This window comes from Erythrolamprus reginae, chromosome 5, assembly GCF_031021105.1.
Source record: "Erythrolamprus reginae isolate rEryReg1 chromosome 5, rEryReg1.hap1, whole genome shotgun sequence".
Lineage (NCBI taxonomy): Eukaryota > Metazoa > Chordata > Lepidosauria > Squamata > Dipsadidae > Erythrolamprus > Erythrolamprus reginae.
The window spans coordinates 14,766,718-14,789,849 of NC_091954.1; the positions used below are offsets into that span (position 1 = coordinate 14,766,718).

General features: G+C 41.7%; 1 protein-coding gene across 3 annotated transcripts in view; it reads right to left on the reverse strand.

Moving 5' to 3' along the window:
* Window positions 1-23,132, reverse strand: part of PIK3AP1 (phosphoinositide-3-kinase adaptor protein 1) — a 95,188-nt gene that overhangs the window by 26,659 nt on the left and 45,397 nt on the right. For all 3 annotated transcript variants that reach the window (XM_070752104.1, XM_070752105.1, XM_070752106.1), the window contains exons 7-10: window positions 22,726-22,922; window positions 18,617-18,806; window positions 13,977-14,057; window positions 6,168-6,350 (exon numbers count right to left, since the gene is read on the reverse strand). In XM_070752104.1, coding sequence (XP_070608205.1) covers window positions 6,168-6,350; window positions 13,977-14,057; window positions 18,617-18,806; window positions 22,726-22,922 — 651 coding nt within the window. The remainder of the gene's footprint in view (window positions 1-6,167; window positions 6,351-13,976; window positions 14,058-18,616; window positions 18,807-22,725; window positions 22,923-23,132) is intronic.

Consider the following 23,132-nt stretch of genomic DNA (forward strand, 5'->3'; position numbering starts at 1 on the left):
TGTAAATAGCACATATTAAAAAATGTAAGAAATAATATTGAAATATAAATTATGTTATCAAACATAATATCAAAAGAAATATAAAGACAAATAGGAACTCAGAGGAGTACCCAAAATTGAAACACATTTTAAAAGGGAGAGTTCTAGAATATGTGAGTTTTTAATATGTGTGTTCGCCATCACTAATATAGGTGAACAGAATTTTTTATCACCATAAGACAAACTTTTAAAGACATAATGACATAACTGATTCAGGTCCATTTTCATAATACAAACTGTGGGAGAACTATCTTTCAGAACAAATCTTCCCGGTGAATCAAAGAAAAATTATTTTTAAAAATCCTTTCAAATTGGACTACAGTGGTACCTCGAGATACGAGTTTAATTCGTTCCGGACCTGGGCTCTTAAGTCGAGCAGCTCTTATCTCGAACGACTTTTCCCCATAGGAATTAATGTAAATAATTTTAATTGGTTCCAGCCCTCAAAAAACTCACAAAGTTAGTCTAAATTATGCAGAAAGACATGTTTTTAATGAAGAAATGTACATGTACATATAAATGAATAATGAAGTTTCTTTCACTTAACTTGTAAACTTTCTTAAACTTTTAAATTTACATATGTTCAACTTCTCTGCCACCCAATCCTGTAGGACAGAGGTCCCCAACCCTTTTTGCACCAGGGACCGGCTTTAAGCGATCAAGAGAGGAATGGGTGAATGAATGGACGGAGGGTGGGAAGGAAGGAAAGAGGGAAGGGACAGGAACAGAGGAAGGAAGCAAGGAAACTTATGAAAGGGGAGAGTAAGAGAGGAATGAGTGAAGGGAGGGAGGGAGGGAAGAAGGTGGGAAGGAGAAAGAAAAGAAGAAATAGAGGAAGGGAAGGTAAAAGAGAAAGAAAAAGAGCAAGAAAGAAAGAAAGAAAGAAAGAAAGAAAGAAAGAAAGAAAGGGGGAAGGGACAGGAACAGAGGAAGGAAGCAAGGAAACTAATGAAAGGGGAGAGTAAGAGAGGAATAAGTGAAGGGAGGGAAGAAGGTGGGAAGGAGAAAGAAAAGAAGAAATAGAGGAAGGGAAGGTAAAAGAGAAAGAAAAAGAGCAAGAAAGAAAGAAAGAAAAAAAGAAAGAAATGGGGAAGGGACAGGAACAGAGGAAGGAAGCAAGGAAACTAATGAAAGGGGAGAGTAAGAGAGGAATGAGTGAAGGGAGGGAGGGAGGGAAGAAGGTGGGAAGGAGAAAGAAAAGAAGAAATAGAGGAAGGGAAGGTAAAAGAGAAAGAAAAAGAGCAAGAAAGAAAGAAAGAAAGAAAGAAAGAAAGGGGGAAGGGACAGGAACAGAGGAAGGAAGCAAGGAAACTAATGAAAGGGGAGAGTAAGAGAGGAATAAGTGAAGGGAGGGAAGAAGGTGGGAAGGAGAAAGAAAAGAAGAAATAGAGGAAGGGAAGGTAAAAGAGAGAAAGAAAAAGAGCAAGAAAGAAAGAAAGAAAGAAAGAAAGAAAGAAAGAAAGAAAGGGGGAAGGGACAGCAACATAGGAAGGAAGCAAGGAAACCTATGAAAGGGGAGAGTAAGAGAGGAATGAGTGAAGGGAGGGAGGGAGGGAAGAAGGTGGGAAGGAGAAAGAAAAGAAGAAATAGAGGAAGGGAAGGTAAAAGAGAGAAAGAAAAAGAGCAAGAAAGAAAGAAAGAAAGAAAGGGGGAAGGGACAGCAACAGAGGAAGGAAGCAAGGAAACCTATGAAAGGGGAGAGTAAGAGAGGAATGAGTGAAGGGAGGGAGGGAGGGAAGAAGGTGGGAAGGAGAAAGAAAAGAAGAAATAGAGGAAGGGAAGGTAAAAGAGAGAAAGAAAAAGAGCAAGAAAGCAAGCAAGCAAGCAAGAAAGAAAGAAAGAAAGAAAGAAAGAAAGAAAGAAAGAAAGAAAGGGGGAAGGGACAGGAACAGAGGAAGGAAGCAAGGAAACTTATGAAAGGGGAGAGTAAGAGAGGAATGAGTGAAGGGAGGGAGGGAGGGAAGAAGGTGGGAAGGAGAAAGAAAAGAAGAAATAGAGGAAGGGAAGGTAAAAGAGAAAGAAAAAGAGCAAGAAAGAAAGCAAGAAAGAAAGGCAACTTCAAAGAAAGGCTCACTGAGCATCTCTCACTCTCTCTCTCTTTCTAGCCCTCTCTTTCTCTCTCTCCCCCCTCTCTCTTTCTCTGAGGGGCGCGTCAGCGGCTTCCGAAGCACAGGGAAGCCTTTTCCCTTCCCCGTGGGAGCAAACATGCTTTGCACCTTCCTAACTCCCTCCCCCCCAGCCAAACTCCCAAAGCATGTTGCCAGCACCCACGAAACCGCTGCTTATGCCGGGCGGCTCGCCTGGAACGCCAGCAATGCCGCCCGGCCGATTGCCGAGCGGGGGCGGGAGGAGGCACCGCCGCACCGGACCCTTCAGGCCGCTCCACCCGGGTCGAGCCCCATCCCGGGCAGAGCGGTCTGAGGGGTCCGGGGGGGCGCTGCCTCCTCCCGCGCCCCGCCCCCGCTCGGCAATCGGCCCGGTGGCATTGCTGGCGTTCCAGGCGAGCCGCCCGGCATAAACAGCGGTTTCGTGCCTCGGGCCGGGCAGACAAGAGGTCTGGCGCTCCCACGGGGAAGGGAAAAGGCGGCGGCTTAAGCCCTTCCCTGTGCTTTGGAAGCCGCTGAACGCCGTCAGAGGGGCACGTCAGCGGCCGCCGCCCCCCCCACATTGAAGCCAAGCCCCCCCCAGCCGAGCCGGGTGGCAAGCTCGCCCCCAACCCCCGAGATCGAGCGCACAAAGAGGCATCTCTCGCCTTCTGCCGCTGGCCGCCCGCTCTCTTTCGCCCAGCGCTGCTTTGGAAGGCGCGACGGGAAGAAGGAAAGCGGCAGTGCTGCCCAACGCTCCGGCGTTGTCCGGGCTTCTCCCGCCACGCGCAGCCTAGCAGCGGCGGAGGAAGGCGAATGCGGCTTGGAAGCTGGGAGGGGGGCGGAAGAGCTAAGTGGCCAAAGACGTTCCGCCCCCCTCCCAGCTTCCAAGCCGCATTCGCCTTCCTCCGCCGCCGCCAGCCGCGGTTCCGAGTTGGGGGGTGGGGGGTGGGTGCTGGCAAGCCCCCCAGGTTGGCTGCAGTCTTTTAAAACAGCCCCGCCGCTTCTCCGCTGACTCCTGAAGCCAAAAGCCAAAGGCGAACTTCCGCACTTCAGGAGTCAGCTGAGAAGCGGCGGGGCTGTTTTAAAAGACTGCAGCCGACCTGGGGGGCTTGCCAGCACCCACCCCCCACCCCCCAACTCGGAACCGCGGCTGGCGGCGGCGGAGGAAGGCGAATGCGGCTTGGAAGCTGGGAGGGGGGCGGAAGAGCTAAGTGGCCAAAGACGTTCCGCCCCCCTCCCAGCTTCCAAGCCGCATTCGCCTTCCTCCGCCGCTGCTGGGCTGCGCGTGGCGGGAGAAGCCCGGACAACGCCGGAGCGCTGGGCAGCACTACCGCTTTCCTTCTTCCCGTCGCGCCTTCCAAAGCAGCGCTGGGCGAAAGAGAGCCTTCCTCCTCCTCCGCCAGCCGCGGTTCTGAGTTGGGGGGTGGGGGGTGGGTGCTGGCAAGCCCCCCAGGTCGGCTGCAGTCTTTTAAAACAGCCCCGCCGCTTCTCAGCTGACTCCTGAAGCGCGGAAGTTCGCCTTTGGCTTTTGGCTTCAGGAGTCAGCGGAGAAGCGGCGGGGCTGTTTTAAAAGACTGCAGCCGACCTGGGGGCTTGCCAGCACCCACGAAACCGCTGCTTATGCCGGGCGGCTCGCCTGTAACGCCAGCAATGCCGCCCGGCCGATTGCCGAGCGGGGGCGGGGCGCGGGAGGAGGCAGCGCCCCCCCGGACCCCTCAGACCGCTCCGCCCGGGATGGGGCTCGACCCGGGTGGAGCGGCCTGAAGGGTCCGGTGCGGCGCTGCCTCCTCCCGCCCCCGCTCGGCAATCGGCCGGGCGGCATTGCTGGCGTTACAGGCGAGCCGCCCGGCATAAGCAGCGGTTTCGTGGGTGCTGGCAAGCCCCCAGGTCGGCTGCAGTCTTTTAAAACAGCCCCGCCGCTTCATTGTTGATTCAGCCTGGGCTGAGTAATTACAATAAAATTATTATTGCAAACTTCAAAAGAAAGAATATAGAGCAGACATATAGGGACCTTTTCCCTGTTTGTTAAACTTGCCAGTGACACATCTGGACTGTGACCTAGGAGTTTGACAGCCCTGATATAGAGCATTGGAATTAGGGCAATGCCGTGGATATAATATATTTTAACTTGAGAAACCTGATGTAACTGTTAATTACAGTATATGGTTGGATACAAGTTTAGTTTAGTTTAGTTTAGTTTATTTAGATTTGTATGGCCCCCCTCTCCGAAGACTCGGGGCGGCTGACAAAAATAGAAAAACAATGTAACAAATCTAATATTAAAAAGTAATCTAAAAAACCCCAATTTAAGAGACCAATCATACCAACAAACATACCATGTATAAATTCTATAAGCCTAGGGGGCTTATAGAATTCCCCCATGCCTGACAACAGAGGTGGGTTTTAAGGAGCTTGCGAAAGGCAAGGAGGGTGGGGGCAACTCTGATATCTGGGGGGAGCTGGTTCCAGAGGGTCGGGGCCGCCACAGAAAAGGCTCTTCTCCTGGGTCCCGCCAAGCTAGATGGCAGCACGATAAATGGATGTAACTGCTTAAAAAGCAAATAGTTGTTCAGAATATGTTAAGAGATACATAGAATCCATTTAATAAGTTGCCCCCCTGCTCTGTCTTAATCATCCCTCGTGGAATTCTATGTTCAATTGTTGTGGACACAACCTTCGAAAATGTACAAGCTGGAATGAGTTAAAATAACAACAACAACCAAGATAGGGATGTAGCTGGAAACCAGTGATATTAGTGATAGTTAAATGAACTGGTTTAAGTTTAGTCCTCAGAAATGATAACTAAGGGAAGACAGGCATAAAACTGAGAGTATAGACATTAGATTAGATTTAGATTAGATTAGATTAGATTTAGATTAGATTTATTAGATTTGTATGCCGTCCCTCTCCGGAGACTCGGAGAGGCTCACAACAGCAAAACACAGTACAAATCCAATGATTAAAAAAAACACAGTTAAAACCCTTAATATATCCGGGGCTGGTTGCCTAGAGACTATTACCGCAACAAATAGGTCAAGCTGCAAGGAGATAGATTCATTTTTCTTATCAGAGGTTTCTGATGATGACAAAAGCTGTCAACCAGTAGTTGTTAGTTTATGTAGTGATCATGTTTCCCTTCCCCAGAGGTTTTCAAATATAGGATGGATCATTTGGATAGCCACCTGCCCGGTTAGGTCCCACAGAGTTGGCCTTCTCCGGGTCCCATCGACTAAACATTGTCGTTTGGCGGGACCCAGGGGAAGAGCCTTCTCTGTGGCGGCCCCGACCCTCTGGAATCAACTCCCCCCAGAGATTAGGACTGCCCCCACCCTCCTTGCCTTTCGTAAACTCCTTAAAACCCACCTCTGTTGTCAGGCTTGGGGGAACTGAGACATCCCAACCTTGCCTATGTAATTTTGTGCATGATATGACTGTGTGTATGTATTTTATCTATTGGGGTTTTTTTTCTTTTTAGACTTTGTAATGTAAAACTGTTATTTTAGATTTTAATTATTAGATTTGTTACCATGTATTGTTTTTATCACTGTTGTGAGCTGCCCCGAGTCTACGGAGAGGGGCGGCATACAAATCTAATAAATAATAATAATAATAATAATAATAATGATAATAATAATAATAATAATAATAATAATAATAATAATAACTTTAGTAACCGAGTAATTGATGCATGGAACTCACTACCTGACTGTGTAGTATCATCATCACCTAACCCCCAAAAATTTACCCTTAGACTACCCACTGTTGACCTCTCCCTATTGCTAAGAGGTCAGTAAGGAGCGTGCATAAATGCACCAGCATGCCTTCTGTCCCCTGTCCTAATGTTTCTTTTTTACTAGTATTATATATATGGAATATTACTATATCTTTGCATACCACCAATATGTACTTGACAAAACAAAAAATAAAATAAATAATAATAGAAATGAAAGAATTATTTGACATCTGTTAAAATGGACATATGCCCCTCATACTCTTGCACTGTCTAGCAAAATGGTTATCGGATTTTTGTTCAACAGTCACCTTTATAAATGTATGGTTCTTTGTCTTGCTGTATGGAGGAAGGATCAGGTCTTGGAACAGGAACAGGTGGCCTGTTAACCATTTCTTGGGGAAAGCTGTCTTGTTCCACAGTATGATAGACATCTTTGTCTTCACTTTGATGGTAGATACCGTCTTTAGGTTCTGGTATCTCTGAACTAACACCTAGAAAATGAAATCATATTAAAAATAAAACAAACAAAAATGAATAAACAACAATTTTCTTACAATTTTCTTCATAAACAAAAGTTTCAAAGTTTCAGCTCCTCTTGGGGGTCATATTGTAGTTCAATAAAGTCTTCTGCAATTTCCAAAGTGACCCTTAAATATATGCTAGAAATAACTGGAAATTTAGTTGAGGACATGGTCACGTTCTTAAGCAAGGTCCGAGCTGTATGTTTCTATAACCAATATGGGCTAGGCCAGGGGTCAGCAACCTGTGGGTCTGGGCCCACATGTGTCTCCTTCATCCCTCTGTGGCAACTCCCTGTCACAGTAGAGATGAAAAAGTCACCCCACAACTTTTCAAAGCAAAGGAGGTGACATAGCAACTGCAGGATTAATTGAAAATTAAAAGGCATCTCATGCTTTGGGATTAAAATCGCTACAACCCTTTTCTCTATTTTCTCCACCATAGTCCTAGAAGGTGTTGTGGTTAGCTCTGGCCCAGCTCCTGTCCCAGGGAATGTGGAGGTGGATGCAGGGGAAACTTCAACATGTCACAGGCCTGTGTTATTGCCGACAGAATCAGTCCAGAGTTTAGTTTCCTCGGACAAAGAAGAAGGTGGAAGTGACTCGGCAGAGGGGGGCTTGGCACACAGCCCAGACAGTCAATCTCCTTTATCTTCCATTGATTCGGATGAAGACGATTTGGACCCACGCAAGCGCAGAATTATGCGTAGAAGAGATCAAGTAAGGACATATTACAGGAGATAAGAGCGGCCACCTGTGTTTGGGTGGGGCTCCAGTAATTAGGGCTGCTGCTATAAATAGCAGCATGTGGGTTTGGCCATAGTGGAAGAGTATCTGATCGCAGTTCGTCAGGAATCCTATATTGCTGGTTTCTGGAGTTTGTTTGTTGATTTTTCACGCCTTTGAAAACAAAGCAGAGCAACGTGTGTGTGTGTGTGTCTCACTTCGTTGGAAGAAGAAGGGGTGTGAAGTTTCTTCACAGCTGCTAGCTAAGTACTTAATGACTGCTTAAGGTTAATTGTACAAACTACTAGGTTGTTTTGGGAGGAGTGCTCTTTGCAATACAAAAAGAGTGCTTAGTTATTTTTGAATTTTGGGATAAAGAACATTGTTTTGAATTTTCAAACGTGTGTGTGTCTGAAATTTGTAGCCTTGAATTTTCGGGAGGCCCGGCAGAACAGAAGGTAGGCTGGGCTGAGAGGGGGTGTCAGCATTCCAATAACCACCCCCAACAAAACGAGACCCCGAGGCTAGAAGTTCCTCAAAGCTCCAATTTATTAGAGATGCCATGTTGGCAACATCTGGGAAAATCCAAATCTGAAAGCTTCCAGGTTTTCTCCACCCAAGTGAAAGTTCAAGTCCTTGCCCAGCATCCACATGTCCATCACATGATCCAATCAGGCACCATCCAAAACTGAAGATGCCTCCCTGTCACTTCTTCACAGCTGCCGGGCATAGCAGCCTTGACTTTCTGGAAAGAATGTTATTTAGACTACTACGTATCACCTACTCCAGATAACCTCTCCTCGCCGATCCTCAATGGAAGACAGGTTGATTGCCATTGTTTTTTCTGCAGTTCTAACTATCCATCTGTATCTGTCCTGTTTGGTTGCTGTGTCAAACCAGACAGTTAAAGGCACAAACAACAGACTAAATAATTCCTCCGTAGAACTATATCAGTAGATCCTTGGGCAATTTGAGCTTTCTGAGTTGATGCAGAAAGAACATTCTTTGTTGTGCCTTTTTAGTGATAGTTTTAAGATGTCCATTTCAGGTCCTTGGAGAAAATGTATGTATATATGTATGTTTGGTTTTTATATTAATGGATTTTTAATCATTTATAATACCAAATTACTATTGTACACTGTGTTATTGTCGCTGTTAGCCGCCCCGAGTCTCCGGAGAGGGGCAGCATACAAATCCAATAAATAAATAAATAAAATAATAGAACTTAGAAACCTGAAGGTCTCTACTGTTGACACTCTGTTGCTTAATATTGTAAGCGGTGGTAGGAGACCTTCTTCTGAAACCTACTACCATCTCTGCAGTTTCAAGAGTGTTCAGCTCCAGGTTGTTCTGGCTGCACCATAGGGTCAGTTGATCCATCTATATGCAGAATAATCATTGTCTTGAATGAGTGTTGCATCTGCAAATTCCAGTACTTTAACAGAGGAATCTTTAGTCATTGGTCGTTCCAGTGTCCTAATATACGCATGTATTCATAACTATGTTTATACATTTTATATATTCACAATCATAGAAACATAGAAGTCTGACAGCAGAAAAAGACCTCATGGTCCATCTAGTCTGCCCATATACTATTTTCTGTATTTTATCTTAGGATGGATATATGTTTATCCCAGGCATGTTTAAATTCAGTTACTGTGGATTTATCTACCACGTCTGCTGGAAGTTTGTTCCAAGGATCTACTACTCTTTCAGTAAAATAATATTTTCTCATGTTGCTTTTGATCTTTCTCCCAACTAACTTCAGATTGTGTCCCCTTGTTCTTGTGTTCACTTTCCTATTAAAAACACTTCCCTCCTGGACCTTATTTAACCCTTTAACATATTTAAATGTTTCGATCATGTCCCCCCTTTTCCTTCTGTCCTCCAGACTATACAGATTGAGTTCATGAAGTCTTTCCTGATACGTTTTATGCTTAAGACCTTCCACCATTCTTGTAGCCCGTCTTTGGACCCGTTCAATTTTGTCAATATCTTTTTGTAGGTGAGGTCTCCAGAACTGAACACAGTATTCCAAATGTGGTCTCACCAGCATTCTATATAGTGGGATCATAATCTCCCTCTTCCTGCTTGTTATACCTCTAGCTATGCAGCCAAGCATCCTACTTGCTTTCCCTACCATGTTTATACTTTTTCTGTAATCTTATATATGCTTGACAAAATAGATAGATAGATAGATAGATAGATGGATGGATGGATGGATGGATGGATGGATGGATGGAAGAAAGGAAAGAAAGAAAGAAAGAAGGAAGGAAGGAAAGAAAGAAACAAAGAAGGAAGGAAGGAAAGAAGGAAAGAAAGGAAGGAAGGAAGAAAGAAAGAAAGAAAGAAAGAAAGAAAGAAAGAAAGAAAGAAAGAAAGAAAGAAAGAAAGAAAGAAAGCTCCTCTCTCTGGACTGTTGTTTTTCCAACTCAACAAAATAGAAAGCAGGCTTCTTTTTGTCTGCTTGACTTTTGGAACTTAAGGAGAGTCCCAGAATCATCCCTCAAGATCCTTCGATAACCGCAACAGCCTGCAAGTAGTTTTAGAAGCAGAGCTTCAAAGATAACTGGTGAGCTAAAGCTGGGAAGGGGGATCGATTGTGTGATAAAACAGCTGTTTTGGAATGTCTTTTTTCAAATTAACAATAAGATATGCACTTCATTTGTTTAAAAAATTATGAGACTAGTATCTTTATAAACTGTAGAGATTCTGTTTAGTTACAGCTTATCATCCCTTTTTGAAGTTTTGAATGGCATTTTTGAGATGTCTTTACAATGAAACAGGGAGAGAAGATAGCTAGAGCAGTTCAAAATAAGGAAGCATGGAATATTCTTTTATTTGAAATATAAGGATAAATGCTGTGGCTTTAATTTACTAAAAAAAGAAATAATTAAATGAATAAATAAATGTCTCTGAACACTAGAGGGAGCTATGACAAAGCCTAATTCTAGGGAGAAGATTCATCATTTTGTGAATCGGCCAAATACAGTGATCCCTCGAGTTTCGCGATCTTGATCTTCGCGAAACGCTATATTGCGATTTTTAAAAAAATATTAATTTTTTAAAAAAACCACTTCCGCGTTTGGCTTCGGGAGTCAGCTGGGAAGCAACCCCCAACCCGGGTTCGAGGGGGTGCTGGGAAGCCCCCCAGGCCAGCTGCGACCTTTTAAAACAGCCGCGCCGCTTCCCAGCCGAGTCCTGAAGCCAAACGCCAAAGGCGAACTTCCGCGTTTGGCTTCAGGACTCAGCTGGGAAGCGGCGCGGCTGTTTTAAAAGGTCGCAGCCGGCCTGGGGGGCTTCCCAGCACCTCCCCGAACCCGGGTGGCCGGGCGAGCAGCGAGCGAACGGCGGGTGGCCGGGCGAAGGGCGGGCGAGCGGCGAAGGGCGGGCGAGCGGGTGCTGGGGGGGCGGGGGCAGCTGACATTCAAAGCAATCTGTCGGCTTCCGCACTTTCGTCGCTCCCCACCTCCACCATCTGCGCATGCGCGGCCATGAAAAAAAGGGCACGCATGCGCAGATGGTGTTTTTACTTCCGCAACCCTACATTGCGAAAAATCGATTATCGCGAGGGGTCTTGGAATGGAACCCTCGCGATAATCGATTTTTAAAAAGAACAAGAAACACAACTAGGTGTAAAAAAATCAACCTTTTGGGTCAAATTTACAAATACCACATAATGTAAATAACCTAACTGTAACCTCAGTATATAAATCTGATTTTAGCTCTTTTTTTTGATGATGAGGGAAAAGTTAATTGGGGAAGATTTGCCTCTTATAACATCTAACAGAAAAAGTTTGGGATATTTCTTTTATGGATATAAATACAGTACGTATGTATATACAGGCCTGCCAGTTTTTAAGTAACATTCTAAAGTTGGCAAAATATTATAGACTAGATATGAAAATACGAGAAAGAATATTATTCCCCACAGCAAGGGAACCTAAGGTAGTTAAAATGTGTTTTTTTTTAAATCCAAATAATAAATTATATTTAATTTTGTCTTTAGTTTGAAAATGCCTCCGGATTTTGTGAGAAAGAAAGAAAAAATGAAACCTTTATTCTGTTTTTGTAAATCTGGCAGGCTTATTGTTATAGAAATGGCTTGTACGTATTGTGTAAAAGCAAAAGGTTCTAGTCCTAATGTTGTTGTCTTTGATTATACCAAAGAAAATTGGAAGTTGGGGCCATTCTAATCTCGGGGGGGAGTTGGTTCCAGAGGGCCGGGGCCGCCACAGAGAAGGCTCTTCCCCTTTTTGTTCTCCCATTACACAATACCCCCTCTTTCGCCCTTCCTTCTTACTTTCTCTTTCTACTTTTCCATGGTTTATTTATAAAGATCATATGCTGCAACATCCTGCCTGTCAACAACTACTTCAGCTTCAACCGCAATAACACAAGAGCACGCAACAGGTTCAAACGTAATATCAACCGCTCCAAACTTGACTGTAAAAAATATGACTTTAGCAATCGAGTTGTTGAAGCATGGAACTCATTACCAGACTCCGTGGTGTCAACCCCCAACCCCCAACATTTTTCCCTTCGACTATTATTATTATTATTATTATTATTATTATTATTATTATTATTATTATTATTTATTGGATTTGTATGCCACCCCTCTCCGCAGACTCGGGGCGGCTAACAACAGTGGTAAAACAACATGAACAATCCAATTAATAAAAACAACTAAAAAACCCTTATTATAAAAAACCAAACATACACACAAACATACCATGCCTAGCTTGTAATAGCCTAGGGGGAAAGGATAACTTAACTCCCCCATGCCTGGCGACAAAGGTGGGTCTTAAGTAATTTGCGAAAGACAAGGATGATGGGGGCCATTCTAATCTCTGGGGGGAGTTGGTTCCAGAGGGCCGGGGCCGCCACAGAGAAGGCTCTTCCCCTGGGACCCGCCAAACAACATTGTTTGGTCGACAGGACCCGGAGAAGGCCAACTCTGTGGGACCTTATCGGCCGCTGGGATTCTATCCATGGTTGATCTCACCAGGTTCCTTAGAGGTCAGTAAGGGGCGAGCATAAGTGCACTAGTGTGCCTTCTGTCCCCTGTCCAATTGTCTCTCCTATATTTTATATATCTTTTCTCCCATCCATATATCCTTCCTCTACTCTTCATTGATTTATTCTATTCTCATATCTCTTCTTCTATCCCTTCCCTGATATTTACTACTACACGTTTTTATTCTCCTTAACTTTCAATTTGTATTGGACAAAATAAATAAATAAATAAAAATAAAAATAATATCAACTAATTAAAAAATTGTTAATGCTGAGATGTAGTCATTGGTATATAGAGAAAAGAGTGATGGAAAGAGCACACAGCCCTGGGCAACTCCTGTACTGATGGCGGGGAGACTGGCTGCCCCACCTCCTGACGCGGCTGGGTGCCCCCCCAAAGCGGAAGAAACGGTCATAATAAGTGATAAGAGGTATGCCGGCTGGGAAGCAGTCACGCTCCCTTGGCAGAAGTGACAGGAGAGGGAGGGGGCTGCAACTATTTGGAATACTGTGCTCAGTTCTGGAGACCTCACCTACAAAAAGATATTGACAAAATTGAGCAGGTCCAAAGAAGGGCTACAAGAATGGTGGAAGGTCTTAAGCATAAAACGTATCAGGAAAGACTTCATGAACTCAATCTGTATAGTCTGGAGGACAGAAGGAAAAGGGGGGACATGATCGAAACATTTAAATATGTGAAAGGGTTAAATAAGGTCCAGGAGGGAAGTGTTTTTAATAGGAAAGTGAACACAAGAACAAGGGGACACAATCTGAAGTTAGTTTGGGGAAAGATCAAAAGCAGCATGAGAAAATATTATTTTACTGAAAGAGTAGTAGATCCTTGGAACAAACTTCCAGCAGACGTGGTTGGTAAATCCACAGTCACTGAATTTAAACATGCCTGGGATAAACATATATCCATTGTAAGATAAAATACAGGAAATAGTATAAGGGCAGACTAGATGGACCATGAGGTCTTTTTCTGCTGTCAGTCTTCTATGTTTCTAACTTTCCAGCTGAGGGAGGCAGCATTCCACACCCAACTTTCTCTCCCTCTCCGGGGTTGCGGAACTAGGTCACTAGTGGGGATTTCCCACCATCCCAACAGGAAACAGGGGGGCAGGCAGGGAGGCTCAAGGACCCCTGGTCAAGTGAAAGGCAGAGTCAGGGAATGCATATCAGACAGCTAGAATTTACCCACACATGCACTCAAGAATAATAATAATAATAACAACAATAATAACAATAATAACAAAAGTAGCAGTAGTAGTAATAATAATAATAATAATAATAATAATAATAATAATAATAATAATTTATTAGATTTGTATGCCGCCCCTCTCCGCAAACCCGGAGAAACCAGATAATCTATTTTCCTGGTTTCAGGTGCATGCGAGTGAGTGAGGATTGGTTAAATGCAGAGAGGGTAGGGGAGATTTCCTTATCCCATGCTTCCTGAGTCTTTGTAATATGCCTCCTACCTTGCCCCTCCTTTTGTTTATTTTCTTTGTTTCTGCTGTTCCCGCAGTCAGAATTTCCCCCGCCTTTGAAAAGAAGGGAGGACTAATTCCAGAAAGCAGTTTGTTATTCAAAGTCCACTGTCTGATATTGAAAAAATTTATTTTTTGAGTATGAAATTCTCTGCCACAGAAAATAATAGAAAACATCAAAATTTACAAGAGAATATTTCACTGAGACTGCCATCGGCATCTTGAGATTGCAGTATAACAAGATAATACCACAATCATACTTAGATTGTGAGGGTGCTGATAGGTACTTGCGAAAGAATAACATGCAAACCAATTGTTTCTAATTGTAATCTTGCCTTTTGCATAAGTTTGTTATGTTGCTCACCTTCTAAGAATCTGCGCATCATAAAGTCCTTGGTTGTCCGTGAAAGAGGATTATTAACTTCTGACTGGAGCATTTCTACATCTGGAAAAAACACATTTACTTAGTTGACCTCGTGAACATACATTATTATTAGTATTATTAGTATTATTAGTATTATTAGTATTATTTATTAGATTTGTATGCCGCCCCTTTCCATAGACTCGGGGCGGCTCACAACACAATAAAACAGTTCATGACAAATCTAATAATTTACAATTTAAAATATTTTTTAAAAACCCATTATTAAACAGACATACGTACAAGCATACCATACATAAATTGTATAGGCCCGGGGGAGATATCTCAGTTCCCCCATGCCTGATGACAAAGGTGGGTTTTAAGGAGTTTACGAAAGGCAAGGAGGGTAGGGGCAGTTTTAATCTCTGGGGGGAGCTGGTTCCAGAGAGTCGGGGCCGCCACAGAGAAGGTTCTTCCCCTGGGGCCCGCCAACCGACATTGTTTAGTTGACGGGACCCGGAGAAGGCCCACTCTGTGGGACCTAATCGGTCGCTGGGATTCGTGCGGCAGAAGGCGGTCTCTGAGATATTCTGGCCCGATGCCATGAAGGGCTTTAAAGGTCATAACTAACACTTTGAATTGTGACCGGAAATTGATTGGCAACCAATGCAGACTGCGGAGTGTTGGTGTAACATGGGCATACCTGGGTAAGCCCATGACTGCTCTCGCAGCTGCATTCTAAATATATGTGTAGCTTCCTTTTTTTAAAATTAGATAAGAAGGATTATTTTTAAATAGGTGGTATATTGAAAACAGAGAAAGAACGCCTTTCAAAGTTTAGTACAATTTTGAACATCAGTCTATGTCCTATATCGTTGGATTAACAATATTTGCTCCTCATGCTTCCATAAAAGCTTGGCCATCAAAATATTACATAAAGTTATATGTTTACAGGGGGTTCTCTATTTATGAGGACAATGGGGACAGGAATTTCCATTGCTAAGGAAAGTTGTAAGCTTCAACCCCTATAACACAAGAGCACACAACAAGTTCAAACTTAATATCAACCGCTCCAAACTTGACTGTAAAAAATATGACTTTAGCAACCGAGTTGTCATATGCTGCAACGTCCTGCCTGTCAGCGACTACTTCAGCTTCAACCACAACAACACAAGAGCACACAACAGATTTAAACTTAATTTCAACCACTCCAAACTTGACTGTAAAAAATATGACTTTAGCAACTGAGTTGTTGAAGAGTGGAACTCATTACCGGACTCCGTGGTGTCAACACCCAACATTTTCCCCTTAGACTATCCACGATTGACCTCATCAGGTTCCTTAGAGGTCAGTAAGGGGCAAGCATAAGTGCACTAGTGTGCCTTCTGTCCCCTGTCCAATTGTCTCTCCTATAGTTTATATATCTTTTCTCCCATTTATATATCCTTTCCTCTACTCTTCATTGATGTATTCTATTTTCATATATTTTCTTCTATCCTTTCCCTGATATTTACTACTACATGTTTTTATTCTTTTTAACTTTCAATTTGTATTGGACAAAATAAATAAATAAAATAAACAAATAAAAGTTGAAAAGCACCACCACTAGAAACACTAGAGTAGAGGGTGTTGGAATACAGTGTTCATGTATTTTGCACAACTACAGCAGTTTTCAGTAGAGAGATATATTCACCCAGAAGATGCCAGTGTTATAAGTTTGTAGTTGCATCTATGGTATACCCTACCAAGGATGTCACTCAATCACATCACGGGCTGCATCGTGATGTCTTTTCCCTTTGTGGAGTCAGGGTGAGTGTGACCTCCATGGGCCATATACACCCTGCGGGTCACCAGTTAAAAGACCTTATCTATGCCTTTTCTTATAATAAAAAGTTTCCTGCCTCCTTGTTACAGTTAAACATAAAAGCACATGTGGAGTGTGAACTGTTTGTTCTGTAGGGCTATACACAGAATTTCTAATACTTGGTGTCATGGCTGCATCTCACCTATCCAAGCTTCATGACCTTTTTGGGAGGGGGTCATGAAGCTTGGATAGGTTCATGACTCCCTTTTCTGGGGGGGGGGGGCAGAGGGAAAAATTGGAATGTAAGGAATAAGGGGAGGATGGAAGCCCAGCTGAGCCTTGTAAGGAGCTACAGCCAGCCAAGATCAACTATATTTATTTATTTATTTATTTATTTGTTTGTTTTGCTTTGTGTTGTTGTAAATGGAATGTTAGCAACTGACATTTCTTCCTAGTATGTAGTGTGGGGGTGGAGATTTGTTTTGAATGTAGCAAATAGATTGGGTGATAATGTTTCAGTGAAACATTATCACCCAATCTATTTGCTACATTCAAAACAAATCTCCACCCCCACACTACATACTAGGAAGAAATGTCAGTTGCTAACATTCCATTTACAACAACACAAAGATTGGAACCTCAGCCTGAAGATGGTGAATGTGATTTCGCCGAAACGTCGCATAGACATGCAAAACATTACACAGGGCAAAACCCGAACTCAGAACAATCTACATACATATACCCGTGAAAATTTACGAAAACAAATATATATATATATATATATACATACACACACACACACACACACACACACACATAGTAAAATACATGATGAAGGTTATAGAGGAGATACTCATAGTAAAATATATCTAAGAAAGAATAGAAAAGAAGATATAGTAATAGAACATATCAATGAAAGAATAGAAGAAGAGATATAGGAATAAAAGAAAGGAATAGGAGATATAGGAGAGCAATAGGACAGGGGACGGAAGGCACTCTAGTGCACTTGTACTCGCCCCATACTGACCTCTTAGGAATCTGGATAGGTCAATCATAGATAATCTAAGGGTAAAGTGTTGGGGGTTAGGGGATGACACTATGGAGTCCGGTAATGAGTTCCACGCTTCGACAACTCGGTTACTGAAGTCATATTTTTTACAGTCAAGTTTGGAGCGGTTAATATTAACTTTAAATCTGTGGTGTGCTCTTGTGTTGTTGTGGTGGAAGCTGAAGTAGTCGCCGACAGGCAGGACGTTGCAGCATATGATCTTGTGGTCAATACTTAGATCTTGTTTAAGGAGTCTTAGTTCTAAACTTTCTAGGCCCAGGATTGAAAGTCTAGTCTCATAGGGCATTCTGTTTCGAGTGGAGGAGTTTATTAAACACTATAGAAGCACATGACTAGACATTTGCAGATAATCGGGGGGCGGGGGCTGCGAATGGGGGGGGCAGAGGGAACTTTCCTTTGTGTTGTTTGCATGGGAAAAATCTCAGATTCAGTTTATCCTAGTTCTGTAACTATTTAAGCTTTAGTCAAATATAGTCTTGGCAAAAGAGATGGTCAGGAGTATTTTTCCCCCCTAGATGACTGAATGGGACAGTTGACATTTGGCAAATGACACTTATTTATGATGTCCCAGGGTCACGTGATCACCTTTTGCAATCTTGTGATAAGCAAAGTCAACAGGGAAGCCGTATTCACTTAAAAACCATGTTACCAACTTATCAACCACAGGGTTTGCTTAACATCTGCGACAGGAAAGGTTGTAAAACAGGGCAAAACTCACAAAACGTTGGGCTCAATTGTGGTTGCAAGTTGAGCAATACCTGTATTCTATGTTCTAGGTTGTTCCATATCCAAACTTGAAGGGCAATATTGTAAAGAATAGTCTGTATACAAACTATAAATATAACATCCTTCATGGCATCGGACCAGAATACCTCTGGGACCGCCTTCTGCCGCACGAATCCCAGCGACTGGTTAGGTCCCACAGAGTTGGCCTTCTCCGGGTCCCTTCGACTAAGCAATGTCGTTTGGCGGGACCCAGGAGAAGAGCCTTCTCTGTGGTGGCCCCGACTCTCTGGAACCAGCTCCCCCCCAGATATCAGAGTTGCCCCCACCCTCCTTGCCTTTCGCAAGCTCCTTAAAACCCACCTCTGTCGTCAGGCATGGAGGAATTGAAATTTCTCTTCCCCCTAGGCTTATAGAATTTATACATGGTATGCTTGTATGTATGAGTGGTTCTTTAAATTGAGGGGTTTTTTAGATTGTTTTTAATATTAGATTTGTTTACATTATCTTTTTATATTATTGTTAGCCGCCCCGAGTCTTGGGAGAGGGGCGGCATTCAAATCTAATTAATAATAATAATAATAATAATAATAATAATAATAATAGTTTAGTTTAGTTTAGTTTAGTTTAGTTTAGTTTAGTTTAGTTTAGTTTAGTTTAGTTTAGTTTAGTTTAGTTTAGTTTAGTTTAGTTTAGTTTAGTTTAGTTTAGTTTTATTGGATTTATATGCCGCCCCTCTCCGAAAACTCGGGGCGGCTAACAACAATCATGAAAATATACAATAAAATCCAATAAAATCCAATACTAAAAGCAAATTAAAACCCCTTAATATATAAAAACCAAATAATAATAATAATAACATCCACTATATGAACATTGCTGCTTTCTACTTTTTTGCTACTAACATTCCCATGCAAAATTAAATATGTTTTAACTTTGCGTCCAATGTGCAAAATAGCAACATTGAAAGTGACAAAAAAAATTGGCTTAACATTAGTTAGCAGCCACCATCATTTAGGAGATAAATAAGGAGCGTTGTATATGTACATATGTCCTCTGTAGAGCCGGGGATCAAACCACCCACGGATTCATAAAGTTCTTCATCACAACTGGGGTTCAGGGAACATTTCATCAGAAGGTCAGCAGAGACGTGAGCCATGGATTCATAAATAGAGCCGTATTCCTCCCCCTGCATCAACTCCTCTTTTATGTGAGATTTCAGCATATCTGCTGTCTCCTGCAATAGAAAGAAAAGCAAATGGTTTCCGGTCACAATTCAAAGTGTTGGTTATGACCTATAAAGCCCTTCATGGCATCGGACCAGAATATCTCCGGGACCGCCTTCTGCCGCACGAATCCCAGCGACCGGTTAGGTCCCACAGAGTTGGCCTTCTCCGGGTCCCGTCAACTAAATAATGCCGTTTGGCGGGACCCAGGGGAAGAGCCTTCTCCCCCCAGAGATTAGAACTACCCCCACCCTCCTCACCTTTCGTAAACTTCTTAAAACCCACCTTTGCCATCAGGCATGGGGGAATTGAAACATCTCCCCCGGACCTATACAGTTTATGTATGGTATGCTTGTGTGTATGTTTGCTTTTAATAATGGGGCTTTTAGTGTTTCTTTTAAATTATTAGATTTGTTATATATTGTTTATTATTGCTGTGAACCGCCCCGAGTCTACGGAGAGGGGCGGCATACAAATCTAATAAATAAATGAATGAATGAATGAATGAATGAATAAATAAATAAATAAATGGTCTCTGTAGCACAATGACTTCTTGATTAATACAATCATATCAAAACATGGTCCTAATTTAAAGGTAGGAAATTGCAACTCAGTCTAAAAATGTATCATGTTTATAAAAAAAACAAAATACAGTGGTGCCTCTACTTACGAACTTAATTCGTTCCGTGACCAGGTTCTTAAGTAGAAAAGTTCGTAAGTAGGAGCAATTTTTCCCATAGGAATCAATATAAAAGTAAATGATGCATGCGATTGGGGAAACCACAGGGAGGGGAGAGGCCCTGCTTCCTCCCAGGAGATTCCTAGAGAGGCCCCATGGAGGCCTCTCCCTATTTCCGACCAGGAGATTCCTAGAGAGGCCCCACAGAGGCTTCTCCCCGCCTTTTCTGGCCCTGTTTCCTCCCAGGAGATTCCTAGAGAAGACCCACAGAAGCTTCTCCCTGCCTTTTCCAGTTACAGTTTTGGAGGCTCAGGTTTGTAAGTAGAAAATGGTTCTTGAGAAGAGGCAAAAAAATCTTGAATACCCAGTTCTTATCTAGAAAAGTTTGTAAGTAGAGGTGTTCTTAGGTAGAGGTACCACTGTAATAGAATAGGAAGAAAACAAAGATCATCTAGCCATCAGCAAAGTGTTGGAATCAATTAAACCTTCCATGAGAGATGACTGTCTAGGCCCTACTTAAACACCCCCCGAGATGGAGAACCTACAACTTTCATACATGCTGTTTTTATCATTGTTGTTAGCCGCCCCGAGTCTGCGGAGAGGGGCAGCATACAAATCCAATCAATCAATCAATCAATCAATCAATCAATCAATCAATCAATAAGTAGATTTATTCCACTGCTATTCCAGTCACACACTGAGTTGTTGTTTTGTTGTTGTTGTTGTTTTGGTTTTCGTTCCCTTAGAGAAAGTTATAACTTCTGGCAATTTCCTGGACCAATCCCTGTAGTTTTCTTGGGAAGATTTTGGAAGTAATTTGTCATTATCTTCTTTCTAGCTTCTATAGCTTCTATAGCTGAGAGTGACTAGCCCAGGGTCATCCAGCTAGCCTTGGTTTAAATTAGAACTCACTCTTTCTAGCCTGGTGCCTTAACCACTACACCTGTATGGCTCTGTATAGATATTACCATCAGGAAATTGTATTCAAATAAAATCTTGGCAGCAGCAACTTATAGCTGCTAGGTTTGGCTCTGTTTTTTTGTAGTCATGGAAAATAGGTCTGGACCATCTTTCCTGTAACTTCTCTTTATATATCTGAAGGCAGCTACCCTAACTTCATTCAGCCTCATTTCTTACAGATTGAACATCTCTAATTCCTTCAGCCTATCGGCATAGGTCTTCTCTTTAAGTACGTATATCTTCTTGACCACTTTCCTCTGAATTTTCTCTATTATCTATTTGGAAATAAAATGCTCAGTTCTCTGGTATTATTATTTGTGTTCAGCACGAGCCAAAAAGAGGGCGGGTAAAATATTTACTGACCCCTCACATCCTGGACACAAATTGTTTCAACTCCTACCCTCAAAACGTCGCTACAGAGTACTGCACACCAAGACAACTAGACACAAGAACAGTTTTCCCCCGAACGCCATCACTCTACTAAACAAATAATTCCCTCAAAACTGTCAGACTTTCTACTAAATCTGCACTTCTATTCTACTAGTTTTTCTCATTATTCCTATCGCCCATTTCCTCCCATGTTGACTGTATGACTGTAACTTGTTGCGTATATCCTAAGATTTTTATTAATATTGCTTCTTCATTGCTTATTTGACCCCTATGACAATCATTAAGTGTTGTATCACATGATTCTTGACAAATGTATATTTTATTTTATGTACGTTGAGAGCATATGCACCAAGACAAATTCCTTGTGTGTCCAATCACACTTGGCCAATAAAATTCTATTCTATTCTATTCTATATACTGTAGCTATCCTAGTTTTTTTCTTTCTAAATGTAATATTTTAATTAAGAAAGTTTATATATTCATATTATTCATATTATGCATATTATTTATGTTCTGGTTTCTGGTAGAAATGTAGCAATTCCAAATAACTCTTATTAAATGCATCATTTCATGAATAAAGAAACTCCATTTGTTTCTCTGCTCTCCTGTAATGCAAACACATTCCATACAGGCACTCGGTCCTTATCTCTCTTAGTTGCATTCCTCACATTCCTTCTCCTGCTCCACTTAACAAGATTTATTTTCCTAACAGCATGACTTTGAAAAACAACAGAACTCACTGTTAACAACACAGAATCCTTTTGCTTACTTTAACGCGGCAAAAAACACATCCATTTTCCCTTCGGCAACGTTGAAACTCCACCCTTCTTCTCCACTGACCCCCTGACGTGCCAAATACATCACTACAGTATTTAATCCATTCCTCTCCTTAAGATCTTCTTCCAGACCTCTGTTCTCTACGTTTTTGGGCCCTTCTGAATTTAGGGTTAACCCAGTGAGCGTCTGATTCTCCCTCGCTAGATCCTGAACTCATAGCCCCATCCTGTGGCTGGCCTCCCATCTACCTGTTCTACTAACTGTAACACCCCCCCACACTAATTCATAAACACTATCTGAATCCGAGTCCTCAATATCTTCATCCTTCTCCCACTGATCAGGAGTATGTACAACAATTTATTATTTATTATTTATTATTTATTATTTATTATTTATTATTTATTATTTATTATTTATTATTTATTATTTATTATTTATTATTTATTATTTATTATTTATTATTTATTATTTATTATTTATTATTTATTATTTATTATTTATTATTTATTATTTATTATTTATTATTTATTATTTATTATTTATTATTTATTATTTATTATTTATTATTTATTATTTATTAATTATTTATTGACCGCCCTTCTCTGGAGATGGAGAATTTTTATATATTTCATATTACATCTTCATAATATTTTGGTTACAAGAATCCAAGGAAAGTTCAACAAAACTGTCTTTTCCAATTCTACTCCTTTTCAAAAAGATACTAGTTGAAACTCTGCAACGTAGATATATATACCCCACAGTGATTGTGCACACATCAATTCCTCTGTGTTCCTTCAGAATCTAACATAACCCCTACAGATTTTTTTCCTATCTGAAAACTGAAGTATCAAATGTCTCTAGATCTAATTCTTAAAATCCCATTTAGATTAATGTTGAGGACTCCTTAAGGTCTGTATTTCAAATAATTATTATTTCACTGCAAGAATAGACCCTTCATCTTCTGGAAAACTCAAATATCATTCACATGTTTATTATTCTGGAATAAGACTACACATATATCACTAAAACCTTCAAATCTATTCTTTCTATGTGAGTCGTGAACTGTTAAGTTTTAGTTCCAGTACTTTTCTTCCCATTATAACAGAGAGAGAATATATTTTTACCACGTATTCGTCAATGAATTGACGGAGATCTTTGAAGCCATGCTTTTCAGCAATGTTGTTAGGATAGTGACCATACTTGTTGGCAACACTATAAGCCTGCAGAGCTCCTGGGCACGTAAGCAACAGGGCTGTAAGATTTTTTAAACCATATTTTGCAGCAAAGTGCAGCAGAGTTGGCAGCTCTTCGTCTCTTTGACCTGAAAGAAAAAGGAGGAAAATGCAACTTCTTTTTAAAAAAAATAATATTTTTATTGATTTTCAAAAAAGACAGACAAAGACATACAACATTAAACATTTAAGGAGCTACCATTGCTCCGCTTGTCTTAGAAGTCTAACTATTACAGAAATATAAAAAAACCTAACTGTAGTCAGATCAAAGCAGAAATACCACACATGTAAGTTACATT